Source organism: Salvelinus alpinus, chromosome 33 (assembly GCF_045679555.1).
Source record: "Salvelinus alpinus chromosome 33, SLU_Salpinus.1, whole genome shotgun sequence".
NCBI lineage: Eukaryota > Metazoa > Chordata > Actinopteri > Salmoniformes > Salmonidae > Salvelinus > Salvelinus alpinus.
This window is the reverse complement of record NC_092118.1, coordinates 15,121,295-15,136,007: the sequence shown is the minus strand read 5'-3', so window position 1 is coordinate 15,136,007 and position 14,713 is coordinate 15,121,295. Positions and strand designations below refer to the sequence as shown.

General features: G+C 45.0%; 1 protein-coding gene across 2 annotated transcripts in view; it reads right to left on the bottom strand.

The window, feature by feature from the left end:
* Window positions 1–14,713, bottom strand: part of LOC139563065 (protein ENTREP2-like) — a 97,713-nt gene that overhangs the window by 15,210 nt on the left and 67,790 nt on the right. For both annotated transcript variants that reach the window (XM_071381335.1, XM_071381334.1), the window contains exons 3-5: window positions 12,553–12,663; window positions 7,002–7,133; window positions 2,469–2,576 (exon numbers count right to left, since the gene is read on the bottom strand). In XM_071381335.1, the coding sequence (XP_071237436.1) occupies window positions 2,469–2,576; window positions 7,002–7,133; window positions 12,553–12,663 (351 nt within the window). The remainder of the gene's footprint in view (window positions 1–2,468; window positions 2,577–7,001; window positions 7,134–12,552; window positions 12,664–14,713) is intronic.

The window sequence follows — 14,713 nt, the reverse complement described above, 5'->3', positions numbered from 1 at the left end:
ATGTTTATTTTTGGAGACTTGGATAAGGGAACTATGCAGTAGCATGCGTCATTATCGGTGGCAAAGTCGTTAATGGCAGGGCTAATAAAGCCAGACACAATGGAGCAGTGGGAGGAAAAAACACTTGCTAGATTAATACGTGTCAAGTGAAGGAAGCCTGCCCTGGCCTGGCCAGCACATTGTGCATTGGGTCAGTCAGGCTTCAGTAGGTAGCTAGCTTTGTTCCTGGGAGCTGAAATCTTTCCTTGTGAAATGGGAATGAAGCCAGATTGAGAGGGGCTCTGTGAGTGTACTGGGAATAGGAGGAGACAGGTCCTTTGTCATTCACCCTCCTGTGACCTTACGGCTGTACAGGCCAGTTTAATCTCTCCTGGTCTGTGTTTTTAAAACAGTGGCGTGTCTCACATTCCTCCTGCTCACAACCAGACGACGACGTGCCATTGAGAAGTTCCCATTCAGGACGCACTGCAGTTCAGCCTGTCTACTTTGAAGTTTAAATCTGACTTTGAAAAATGTGCCCATCTGTCGCTTTGCGTCTGCCATCAATCATGTGTCATACAAGAAAAGCATTGAAAGTTTATATAGATATATTCTTTATCAGTCAAGGACAAAGACATGAAAACCTCTCATTGAAATTCTGACTGAATAGTAAAACCTTGCCCTTACCAACCAAATGACTGTGATCTGTATCATTTTAGGTTACAAAATGTATTGTTTTGCAATTTTCTTCTCGCCACAAAAGATGAAGAAACTGAACCAAATGCAAAATCAAACATATTGTCCTGCTCTTAAGCTTCTGGTCCCGTAGCTCATTGTGCCTGTGCGGTGACTGTGTAGCTGGGATCACTAGTGATGTCTTGCATTGCCACCTTGTGCTCCGAGATGAAACTAATCCTCTACTGCTCCAGTAGGCTGCAGCCTCCACTCTAGCCTCTGCAGCAGTCCCATTGCCAACCCCTACATCTGCATCAGCGCCAGGCAGTCCCAGCCCCTGCATCAGCCCCGGCTCCAGCCCCAAACTCCTGCCTCACTAATATAATTCAGCTCTATCAATCTCCCACCCTGGGCTTATCTGCCATATACCCATCTAGGAGGCCAGACAATTTACAGCTCAGCTCATAAACTGTATACAAAGCCTTCTTGTATAGAATGTTAAAACGTTATTTCTCCCCTGTAAAAAATTGCCCAGAGATATTAAAGGGGTGCAGACAACCTCCGCTGGTATCGCTAGTATCGCTTTGTTTTAATGGTGGCTATGAGGGCGCTACAGCCCACCAATCATCTGGGAAAGTCATTCTAAATGGGCTGAGAGCATTGCTCTGAAGGGCAAAGGGAGCACCCCGCCACATTGATTTCCCTGATGACAGCAAAGCATTTAGGTTTTGGGCACAGTCATTGTTTCCCTTGTAATGCGAGAGGGTCGTTTTAAGGACAGCATGCCTTTTAAGGTGTACATATTACCAACTACAGTGAGGGAGAAGAATCATTATTTCCCCCTTTATTATTTCCCCCTTTAAAAATCCTCTGTGATTTTTAGTGTGATGTGGAGGTTCTGAACTGTTCTGGGATGGGTGCCCTTCGTGATGTGGAGGTTCAGAACTGTTCTGGGATGGGTGCCCTTCGTGATGTGGAGGTTCTGAACTGTTCTGGGATGGGTGCACTTTGTGATGTGGAGGTTCTGAACTGTTCTGGGATGGGTGCCTTCGTGATGTGGAGGTTCTGAACTGTTCTGGGATGGGTGCCCTTCGTGATGTGGAGGTTCTGAACTGTTCTGGGATGGGTGCCCTTTGTGATGTGGAGGTTCTGAATTCTTCTCTGATGGGTGCACTTTGTGATGTGGAGGTTCTGAATTCTTCTGAGATGGGTGCACTTTGTGATGTGGAGGTTCTGAATTCTTCTGGGATGGGTGCCCTTCGTGATGTGGAGGTTCTGAATTCTTCTGGGATGGGTGCCCTTCGTGATGTGGAGGTTCTGAATTCTTCTGAGATGGGTGCACTTTGTGATGTGGAGGTTCTGAATTCTTCTGGGATGGGTGCCCTTCGTGATGTGGAGGTTCTGAATTCTTCTGAGATGGGTGCCCTTCGTGATGTGGAGGTTCTGAATTCTTCTGGGATGGGTGCCCTTCGTGATGTGGAGGTTCTGAATTTTTCTGAGATGGGTGCCCTTCGTGATGTGGAGGTTCTGAATTCTTCTGGGATGGGTGCCCTTCGTGATGTCTGTTGACATTATCTAAGATGGTCAGACTGAAGACAATTTATTCCAAATCTGTATGGTACGACAATACCACTGTTACTACTACCGCCATATGAGGGGGAGAATTATGAAGCCAGCATTAGAAGGCCAGGCGTGTTTACCTTTCATGATGGTTCAGAGCTGCTCTCCATAAGTCTATAGATCAGTCTCATTGAGTCCAGTTCAGACAGAGTTAGAGACAACGTGTCCATTGTGTTCTCTGTCACACTACTTACGATCTGTAGCACATCAGTGGAGACCATCTGCATGCAGCACATGGCAGTGGCCAGGGCACAGACGATGGTGGAGATGACATTCAGGGCGCACACACTAAACAGGAGCTCCTACAGGACCCAGGCAGAGGGAGAGAGGGAAGGGAGAGAGGGAAGGGGGGAGAGAGGGAAGGGGGAGAGAGAAGGGAGAGGAAGTCACATTTGAGCCACAGTGAGGAAAGCTAAGCAAATATTACAGCATGAGAACACAAGAGAGGAGAGAAATATATAGAGGGAACAAATGAATGAGAGAGGGACTGAAGGTGACTAAGGACAATGGAGATGTCATTACCATGGCGACACAGCACAGCAGGGACTAGCTAGCAGGGGAGCACTGCAGAGGAAGGATACAGTACATCATAACAGCAGAAAATCGCCCCTTAAATCTGAGAATGATCCAACCAGGAACAAATTCACCCTAATAGCTCAGCACTGCATTTCCTGCAGCGCCATCCTCTTCCACTCATTAAACCATGTGGGAATGAAGCAATATGAATCCCTGCCGGCCCTGACACTTCAGGGCATAAAATCCTGTTTACAGACAGCTAGCTAACTGCAGCCCAGACTTGCTACTTTGAACCCCGAGTCAGCAGCATTGCTTACAACCACAGGAACAGTCTTGAAAGAAATGAAATTGTGTGAGTTTGACATTTGCCCAAGCTCTCTTTTTATTTTGACATGCGTTCACCATTGGGAGGCAACCGATGTTGAAAATGGTTGAGGTTATAGCAATGGATTCCCATTGATATGACAGGTGAAGTCTCTGATAACCTTGGTGTTCTTGCGACCAGAGAGCTCGAGACTCACACAGCCTTTCACAGATGCAGCCTACATTTGGCAGGTGAGGTCCCGAGTCTGTGAAACAGATTCTTTCTCAGTCCCTTTGAGAAACACATTGTGTGATGAGCAGGCAGCTTAAAGCTAACGCCTGCCTCTCTGGAGACTTACAGGAGAGGGGGATGAGGAGGGGCCTACCAGAAACACTGTGAAATAGAACATCACGGCCCATGGTAACCAACCAAGACCATGAACAGTGCCTTCTACTGTTGAGGTGTGATATAATAGGACTGCATGGCTATAGACCCAGATGCTCAGGTTGCATGTCAAGAACAACTCTTGTCCCGAAAGAAATCTCCTATAAGGTTGGTATGTTGAGTACTTCAACACAGCTTAACAATAGTAGCACCATTGTAAAGAAGCATGGATCAACAGGGAACCATCTCTCTTCCTAGTCTCTGTGGGTAAGGTGATAATAGCCCCCTGAAGAGGTGTCTGTGTTCCAAGGTTATGCACTGACATAATCTGATTTATTGAATTCTCAGCAAGAATAAATATGCATACTAGTGAAATGGAACCCCATGCAACCTGAAAATAGGCTCTTGATTTCCTTCCATGTTGCTTTTCTTTGTTACTTGGCTAGACTTCAAGGTGAAATAATAAGCCGGTAAGTGTCCTCACCCATACAGTGCTTTTTCTAATAGCTATCTTCTGGCCATCTGATCATGTGGATACTGAATAGCGAGAAATGCACAGCCTGAGCTAAGCACAGTGAAGACCACAAATTACCATGGTATTTGACTCTCATACTAAATACTTTATTTTCATTTTCAAACAGACAATGGAGGGCTATTATGGATGAACAATGTTTGTTTGGAACACAGTATTATTTCCTAGTGATATTCACTGTACATACTAGTACCACAGTATAGAGTAATGTCATTGTAGCTTTGGAGAGAGATTTGACAAGCAGTGTAGACAGACCTATAGGTCAAACAACAGGCAGATCTGTCACTTCTGGCCTTCAACTATGTTCTATCACTTCCCTGTCTGGCCTAATATGATCAATCCCTGACACGCATACAGGATCATGTTATTAGTTCTGACTCAGACACTTTATTTGACACTTGGGAACAAAGTGCTAGCTTGGCAGAGATGCTCCTGTGTACTTAGAGAGGTGAATAATACATGGAGATTGGTACTTCAGTATAAACATGCATAGTAACTCTTTTCAAAGTGGAGACATTTGGTTTATTTTCCTTTTCTTGTTTGAGGTGTTGACACAGCTGATTTCTCCTCATCTTTTTGGGATACGTTTCTGTTTCATGCCTTGCTAGTCACACAAACCCAATCCAGATACTGGGAGTCACAGGAGACCCATGTCCTCATTCAGCGTAGCCTATTTCATTATTCAGTTCTCTTTGCAGTGTTGCATCACCGTGTGCATCAAATCTACCAAACAAACCGGCATCAATGGTAAGTTCAATGGCTCACTCCGGGGAAAGGAATAGAGAGAAGAGGACGCCAAATGAATGATTCTTGAGCTTCAAGAGAAAATAGACTGAGATCTAGGCATTGAACATGTACTGTACATGTCATTGTCCAGTCTCATCAAAAGCAGAACGTGAAATAAAAGTATAGATTGGAATTCAAGTTTTGAAAATCCCAATGTTATGTTTTGTGGAGTTTCTGGTAGAATGTTATTGCTGATTTGTTGCTGTGCGAAATCATGCTGTTGCTTTGTGAAGAAAGATTAGTGTGCATAGCGTATACATTTACATTGAATCGTACATTCATAAAGCAAAGAATAAAAATACCCTTCATGAGTCATGGGCTATATTGAATATAATGACTTCTAAGTGTTTCTAAATGCTACATACGTGTATTTCCTGAAATATATATACATTTTTTGTATTTTACACCCTTTTTCTCCCCAATTTCCTGATATCCATCGCTGCCCAACGGGCCCAGGAGAGGCGAAGGTCGAGTCATGCGTCCTCCGAAACAGGACCCACCAAACCGCGCTCCTTAACATCCACCAGCTTAACACCACTCGGGAGGCCCCCGTATTGCCTGTATTTTATTGGATTGAGAATCATTGAAAAATGTACAGGTGAAACTGTACACAACTTCTCTTGTAATTAAAGCTCTGCCTTTTCCTACCAAGGAAATTAGGAAAACCAATGCAGGAAATATAGGTCTGTGAAAGAAATTAACACATGCATTTGGGCCGTGGCAACACACTATAAATCACATCTTTCTAAACAAAAAATACAACTGCATATTATTGTTCCATTTTCATTGGTTTTGGGCGATCCTAAAACTCAGACAGCACATTTGTGTTGCAGCTGTGTTGTATACATCTGCCTTGCAGATGTGAGAAGAAATATTACTTGTGTGTGTTTTCCCTGGCGACTAACATTTGCATATTGACATGGTAAATCATGTCAGGGTAGCAACTGTAATAATACCTTGAAGGAAGCTGTTAATAAGGTGTTCATACAGAGTGGAACCTCCCTGAACACAACAGCCCTGCCTGCGTACCTGGAGCCAGGCTGGGGTCAGGCTGGGGTCAGGAGCTCCACTGCCAAGGTTACATACCCCGCCTTCACTAAGGAATCCACAAATGAACTGAATCCTCATTCCACACTCATTACTCATGGCTTTGGGCAATGACAAGAACAATTCAGGAAGAGGAACATGTGATTGGAAGCACTGTGAATGAAACCAATACTTTGGGGTATAAGTATTAAAATATCTATGGGGATATGAACATATTCTGTTTTTTTACAGAAAAAAATGGTTCTGGTTTTACTTGTTCTGGTTTGAAATGGATAGTTAACTGTGAACTACATTGATACGCCAAAGTGGTGACATACATTCAATGCATGTAACTGACTTGTAAAGTATAATTTTTCAATCTAAGCTGTGTATTGGAGGAACGTTTCGACAGACAGCAGCAGTATTACTTAATATTAATATCTAGACAGAGGATAATGGAGAGCAGTGATGGCCATTGCTTTATGTGACATCTGACATAACTCACCCTATCTGACTTCCTTAGCACATAATACAGTTTTATAGTGTCCATTCTGACATCTTTTTAATGCTCTATGATCATGATGACTAACAGGGTTGGATCTGTCCTCTTTCATACCCATGCTTCATTTTAAAGGGACTTTTATTTAGTTATCAATGTCTTATAATCAATCAGTGGCATGAAATGAAAGCATTTGAACACTGTAATCCAATAAAGATGTAGCGGCATATAGATCACCATGCCGACAGAAGGCTTTTCAGTTTATATAATCTCCAGAGATCATGAACTGAGCGAACTGGCAAAGCCAAGTTGACAGACCATGCAATTAATATGACTAAGAGCTATGCGTGGATTAGAAGACAAATGCTGTTGCCATTCTCAATTTCCTGTTCTACTATGAGCCTATAAGTTTCCACTTGTGTTTTACATTGTCTGTGTATCAGCTAAGCTCCCACGACTTGTTATTCATTACAGCGAGGTATACCAGTACAGAGTAGGAGAATATTTCAGCTTGAAGAGGTTCGGAGGATCAAGTTATATGAACAACATAACATAATAGGAATCATTTCCATAGAACGAGGCTATAGAGTACACATCAAGGAAGAAATGGTGTAACATATACATAACTGTCTATTCACACACATGCACGCGCACACACACACTCTCTCACTTCCACCCACCTTGAGGTGTTGGCGTATGGTGTCGCAGTCGCTCAGTGGGTTCAGTTTGAGCGTCTCTCCTAGGTTGTTGCAGCTGGAGCTCTGGTGCTGCAGTTCACAGCACACACACACACCGTCACTGTCAAACTTTATCTGGGGGAGAGAAAGGACAGGGGTAAGTAAAGGGGCTATTGGATATCAGTGAGAACTCACTGTACTATTTCCCACACTTGATAATGTTACAACACACCCTAGCCCTGTGTCTTCTCTTCCTCCCTTGCATTAAACAGAATCTTAATGCTTCTCTATGATGGAGATCAGACTTGCACCTCTGTCTCTGCCCGCTCTGATACTTTCCTTGCCAGAATAAACTCTTAGAAAAAAAGGTGCTATCTAAAACCTAAAATGGTTCTTCGGCTGTCCTCATAGGAGAACCCTTTGAAGAACCCTTTTTGGTTCCTGGTAGAACCCTTCTGGGTTCCATGTAGTACCATTTCCACAGAGGGTTCTCCCTGGAACCAAAAAGGGTTCTCCTATGCGGCCAGCAGAAGAACCATTTTTTCTAAGAGTGTAGGTCTCTAACATGACAACGGAGGAATCTACAGTACAGGAGGATTACTTAACACAGTGAGTTGTAAGGCAGAGTTAACAGGGGGAGGATCTTGAGGTGCTGCTACAACGACTAACTATGTGACCCAGATTGTAAGAAGGCGGGACGTGAACCTACCCATCATGGGTTAATTGCATGGGGGAGTGAAGTCCATTAATATTTCAGTCATAGCGCGGTATGTATGGTCTCCAAGGAGCCGTGTACAGTAGTAAAGGGAACTGGGGAGAGGCATTTAGTCTTGTATGCTAATCACTCAGTCAGCAGTAATGATGTGCTGCTGGTGAAAATGACAGATCTCTGGACCATTGTTGTAGTCTGGCTCTATACTCAACACACTATGAGGAACGCAAGAAGCTCTACAGGGCAAATCTCTCTCCTGCTCTCTCACTATCTCTCTCCTGCTATCTCACTATCTCTCTCCTGCTATCTCACTATCTCTCTTTTTCTCACTATCTCTCTCTATGCTCTCTCTCTCTCTCTCTCTCTGCTCTCTCTCTCTCTCTCTCTATGCTCTCTCTCTCTCTCTCTATGCTCTCTCTCTCTCTATGCTCGCTCTCTCTATGCTCGCTCTCTCTCTATGCTCGCTCTCTCTCTATGCTCTCTCTCTCTCTATGCTCTCTCTCTCTATGCTCTCTCTCTATGCTCTCGCTCTATGCTCTCTCTCTATGCTCTCTCTCTCTCTCTCTCTCTCTCTCTCTCTCTCTCTCTCTCTCTCTCTCTCTCTCTCTCTCTCTCTCTCTCTCTCTCTCTCTCTCTCTCTCTCTCTCTCTCTCTCTCTCACACACACTGTGGAGATCCTTGGAGGAAGTAGGCTCATATGTGTTGAAGGATGATGTGGTGTACATGATGACTAGATGGACACACAGGGGGTCTTGCAGTATGTCAGTGCCATATGAATGAACAATTAGATCAGAATATCTAAGTCAGCAGAGCAGCACAGCCATTGCAATCTTGTTTTCATTTTGATAATCTATTCATGCATTGCTTTTATTTAATGGTGCAGTGTATGACAAGCTCTCTATATCTGCAGATTTCTACATTTTGGATGTGAAACGGCGCGTGAAACAGTGATTTGAACGCCTGATGTCACTAGACACAAGCGGAGTGGTAATCTACCAGCCTTAGTCACATGAGCACTCCACATAGGACCCATCATGCGTTTCACCAGCCCATCTAAGACAGGCTTGATGAGACAAGTGGTTTGTCATTAGCCCAGAGAACCACCAACAACAACGGAGCACGCCTTTCAGTTCACACACACAAACACCCCCTGCTCTGCTCTGGTTCCTGCTTTCCATTCCAGAAGCGTTGAAAAATCTATTTCTACTCAGAAAGAAACTGCATAAAAGAGGTTGATCCTTGCCAAGAACGTGGGATGCCTTCTAAACTAGTTATGCCTTCTGAACAGATTATGCACCTCACCTAAGCCCAAAGAATGCCCAGGGAATGCTACCGTTTTTTCCTCGCCATAACTTGGAACTCTATCAGGTAGGGCAGCAGTCCTGATGGGGATTTTAGTGTACATCATGTGCAGGGCACTAGTGATGCCTGTCACATCCTCCCCCTCCCTCCTTCCTCTATCACGTTCAGATTCAGAAAACCTCAATGTCCTCAATGGTGCAACTCATTTTGCAGCAAGCACAATACATACAGGTTGAATCCCATATTTAAAAACAATAACATCAGAATAGAAAAGGATATTTACAATGAAGTCCCTGAGAAAGAAGTCTGGTTCTCCTCGGCTCTGCAGATCATTCTTCTTCCCAGAACCTCCCTTCTATGGGCCCAACACACATGTTACATCACAACCCGTGTCACCCGTCCCTAGTGTTGATGGCGGGCGTAAAACATGCTGACAAACGTCTTGAGATGTAATGCCACGCCAAGCTACATTGGGCATAAGTAAAACATGATTCAAGGAGAGGGCTTCGGCAGTGTGTCACAGGGAGGGGAGTGGTGCCATGCTAAACCTGATGGCACACTCTCTGTGTGACCAGGTCAAGTAAACCATTACGTCACCCCAGGAAGAACACCATTTACAAAGTTGAGTCAACAGCTCAATATGACATTTATGGACTTTTAATGTATACATTATTTTGATTTATTCACTATGCGAGATGGAGGCAGTTGAATATGACATTGGTTGTTGATGGTGATGAAATACCCCAGTCGGTTGGACTGTACAGGTGAATTACAGCTAACTGGAGAAAGGTCACCTCAGGAGCCTGGATGGAATAATAGATAGTCCTTACTTATTCACGCTCCCTTATTACTGCATAAGGAATGGAAATGAATTCAATAAAGCCTAGCAGTGTTTATGTATCCACTGCAAAGCCTGCAAACAATGCCAGAGTGTTTAATTGATTAGACCAACTAAATTAGAATTCCCATGTGATTAATGTGGCTAGAATAGCAGATCCTCAGTGTAATTACCAACAGCAGTCATGTGAGGAGAACCATCCTCAGTTTAACTACTATGATGATTCGCTTTCCTCTTATCCTTTCTGCTTGACAGATTTGTGTTATTTGCAATGTTCTAAAATGATAAGAATAAACTTTTTTTTTGTTTGTTGCAAAGAATCAATATAATTAGAGCCTAGTTGTCTTTGCTTCCCCTGCTACTGGGTCTGTCTGTACTACTGGGTCTGTCTGTGCTACTGGGTCTGTCTGTACTACTGGGCCTGTCTGTGCTACTGGGTCTGTCTGTGCTACTGGGTCTGTCTGTACTACTGGGTCTGTCTGTGCTACTGGGTCTGTCTGTGCTACTGGGTCTGTCTGTGCTACTGGGTCTGCCTGTGCTACTGGGTCTGTCTGTACTACTGGGTCTGTCTGTGCTACTGGGTCTGTCTGTGCTACTGGGTCTGTCTGTACTACTGGGCCTGTCTGTGCTACTGGGTCTGTCTGTGCTACTGGGTCTGTCTGTGCTACTGGGTCTGTCTGTACTACTGGGTCTGTCTGTGCTACTGGGTCTGTCTGTGCTACTGGGTCTGTCTGTGCTACTGGGTCTGTCTGTGCTACTGGGTCTGTCTGTACTACTGGGCCTGTCTGTGCTACTGGGTCTGTCTGTACTACTGGGTCTGTCTGTGCTACTGGGTCTGTCTGTGCTACTGGGTCTGCCTGTGCTACTGGGTCTGTCTGTGCTACTGGGTCTGTCTGTACTACTGGGTCTGTCTGTGCTACTGGGTCTGTCTGTACTACTGGGTCTGTCTGTGTTACTGGGTCTGTCTGTGTTACTGGGTCTGTCTGTACTACTGGGTCTGTATGTGTTACTAGGTCTCTCTGTGTTACTGGGTCTGTCTGTGTTACTAGGTCTGTCTGTGTTACTAGGTCTGTCTGTGTTACTGGGTCTCTCTGTGTTACTAGGTATCTCTGTGTTACTGGGTCTGTCTGTGTTACTAGGTCTGTCTGTGTGCTACTGGGTCTGTCTGTGTTACTGGGTCTGTCTGTGCTACTGGGTCTGTCTGTGTTACTAGGTCTCTCTGTGTTACTGGTTCTCTCTGTGTTACTAGGTCTGTCTGTGTTACTGGGTCTGTCTGTGTTACTAGGTCTGTCTGTGCCACTGGGTCTGTCTGTGCTACTGACTGTCTGTGTTACTGGGTCTGTCTGTGCTACTGGGTCTGTATGTGCTATTGGGTCTCTCTGTCCTACTAGGTCTGTCTGTGCTACTGACTGTCTGTGTTACTGGGTCTGTTTGTGCCACTGGGTCTGTCTGTGCTAATGGGTCTGTCTGTGCTACTGACTGTCTGTGTTACTGGGTCTGTCTGTGCTACTGGGTCTGTATGTGCTATTGGGTCTCTCTGTCCTACTAGGTCTGTCTGTGCTACTGACTGTCTGTGTTACTGGGTCTGTCTGTGCTTGGTGCTGGGGCAGACTGAAGCTGGGGAGAGAGATGGTAGAACGTGTTCTGGATAAGGGAATGCAGGATATCCTGTGGAGCCGCCGCCGACTGCAGTGCTGATTCAACCCACACAACACAGTGGTCATAGGCAGGCTAGGGGCTTGAGCTGTTGTTCTGCTATAAATAATCCCTTCATATCCATCCATTCAGCACACACAATACACAGTATACATGCACACTGCGCTACTCAGAGCTGGAGCCATGTAGAGAAGTACTGTATTCAAATATTTTTTCAATTTTTAATCTCCCAAAAGCTATTCATTATTTATAGCTTATTAAACACTAATTAAATGAGTCCAGAATGTATGGATTTCAGTCTTTTCTTTTACAGAGAAAGCCCTTTTAGAGGACTTTGAGAACTGTGATTTTATATGCCCCTAACAGCATAGTTGATCTAGGAACTTTACTCTTGTCATGAGTCTGTAGATTCATGTACTCTATGCAAGTATGAGGTACGCAACTCCTTCCCTAGCCTGATCCTGACACATACCTTCTGCCACGCCGTCTGAAAACGGGAACAGAAATGAAACCTGCCGCAGACAGCAGACAAATTGAAAGGGCTCTCTCCCCAGACGGCGGAGTATTATGTTTTTCTTAATAATTAAACTATGAGCTCCAGTGGGTAATCAGACAGACAGACGGCACTGAGCCCTACTATTAAGAAGGACGTGGGAGTGGCTGGTGTTAAGATGTATTTTTTACTGTGAGCTGGGCGGGTGGGGCGGTGCTCTGCACACTGATTCAACTGGTGTGTGAGACTGACAGATCCCAGACAGGCTAGGGCCTTTCAACACCCGGTGCCACAACTCCTTCATATGAACAGGGGCCCCACCACATCCACTGGCCCATGTTAAGATGGGAGAGATAGGGAACCAGTACTGGCCCCTGTAGATGGGAGAGATAGGGAACCAGTACTGGCCCCTGTAGATGGGAGAGATAGGGAACCAGTACTGGCCCCTGTGATGGGAGAGATAGGGAACCAGTACTGGCCCCTGTAGATGGGAGAGATAGGGCACATGCAGGGGGGACAGAGGGGGTAGAGGGGCAGGGCACTGGTCTCTCACCAGCTGACAGTCCTCCAGAGAGTTGACCAACTGAGCGTTCTGGCAGGACAGGATGGAGCCAGCCAGGTTGAGCATCACACACACCGCAGACAGCAGCATGAAGAAGGTGATCTATTGAGAGACGGAATAGAGATGATGATTTATAGAGCAACAGTAGACCAACACAATACAGCCATAACATGGGTTATTCCTCTAGGGAATGTACAGAGATTCACCAGTTGATTTAATGTTCATGTTGTCTTGTGGTAGGCAGAAATGTGTTTTTTTATGCATGGCTACAGTGAGAGGGAAGGCTTCACCAATCAATATTGACTGATTACATTGAGTCATCAGGGGGAGGAAAAGGCAGCAGATGATCACAGAAATCAATAACCCTTTTTCTCAAACTAATTAAGTCCATCTAAGATAAACTTAATCTAACCCATGGATAACCCATCTGCTCAGAGGTTAAGAGCACAAACACAACGCATACATATTGACATTTGACAGACCAACTCTTTACATTGCTACCAGTAACATTGTCCCTTACAGTTACAGGACTGTCCTTGATACCCATATATATTTTCCCACAATGCCTTTCGTATCTAGTGTCACCTGAAGACCTAAAGCCCTGATGACGGATGGTCAGGTTGAGGAACCAATCTCCTCCTAATTCCTCAGCCCAACTCCAATCAACACTACTGCTTCCCTACAGCCTGATATATCTCTTCTGTGGCAATTTCCCCCCTCTCTGCACTGTCACCAGAGTGGCTACCTCCATGTTCCCCTTATAGTCTCCCATTAAAAACAATTCTCTTTATTTCATAGCTGACAGTCCCAGGAAATACATCCTGTGAGGAGAAATAGAGTGAACATTTGGGCTCCTTTAAATTACAGTTCAAGTGTAATAGAATGGGTTTAAAGCAGTCAGAGGCCTCCGCCAGTAGATTACAAGGCAGAGCAGGGTCCTGTATATCAGGCCTGGCCTTCGTCCACACATAGCCTGTTTGATTTACAGCCTTGGTCCTGGTGCTGCACCTGATGGAACATTAACCCAGACTGGAGGGCCAGGAGGGAGGGGAGGACACAGGGGACACCAGCCCAGCCTGGGGGTGGGGGGTGGGAGGGAGGGAGGGACAAGACACATTTACTGAAAAAGAGGTTGACAAACAGACACAAGTACAGATGGAGAGGAGGAGAGGGAGCGAGGGAACGAAGGAGGGACAGAGGGAGAGATGGGGTAAACAGATGGAGAAATACATTTAAGTGCTTTTCACCATGTCAGGAAATTGTAGGATTGAAAGGTTGATCGGTACGGTTCGATGGAGGTAGACCACTATATCAGAGGAGAAACACACTACCCCAGGCATTATTCCCTGGCTGTGTGCCCTGGAGGAAATGCCCGGGGTACAATAACACACAGAATGACATTGGCATGACACTGACAGTAGCTGGTTGTCAGTAGAAATATAACTACATCCAATTAACTCCATGTCTTTCAATAAGAACCATGACGTAATAGCCAATAAGGGGTTGAGACGGCTAGAGAGATGGTGGTTTCAGTTGGACTTTAAGACTCAGGTCTTTAAGACTCAGGTCTTTAAGACTAAATTCAGCTGCTACAAATCTATTAATTAAAAACTAAAACATGAGGAGGGATGGAGAAAACAGTTTGAAAGGAAGAGTTAGATCAGAAGATCAGAGAAAGAAAATGTATTGAATATTTGTATGTCCATGGGGCGGTTTCACAGACACAGATTAAGCCAAACCCGGAAAATTATTTTCAATGGAGAATGTCCAGGCTTAATTTGTGTCCCGGAAACTGCCCCTGTATGTATACGTGTACTCTCTGCCCCTGTATGTATACGTGTACTCTCTGCCCCTGTAAGTATACGTGTACTCTCTGTCCCTGTACGTATACGTGTACTCTCTGCCCCTGTATGTCTACGTGTACTCTCTGTCCCTGTACGTATACGTGTACTCTCTGCCCCTGTACCTATATGTGTACTCTCTGCCCCTGTATGTATATGTGTACTATCTGCCCCTGTACCTATATGTGTACTCTCTGCCCCTGTACGTATACGTGTACTCTCTGCCCCTGTATGTATACGTGTACTCTCTGCCCCTGTATGTATATGTGTACTCTCTGCCCCTGTATGTATATGTGTACTCTCTGCCCCTG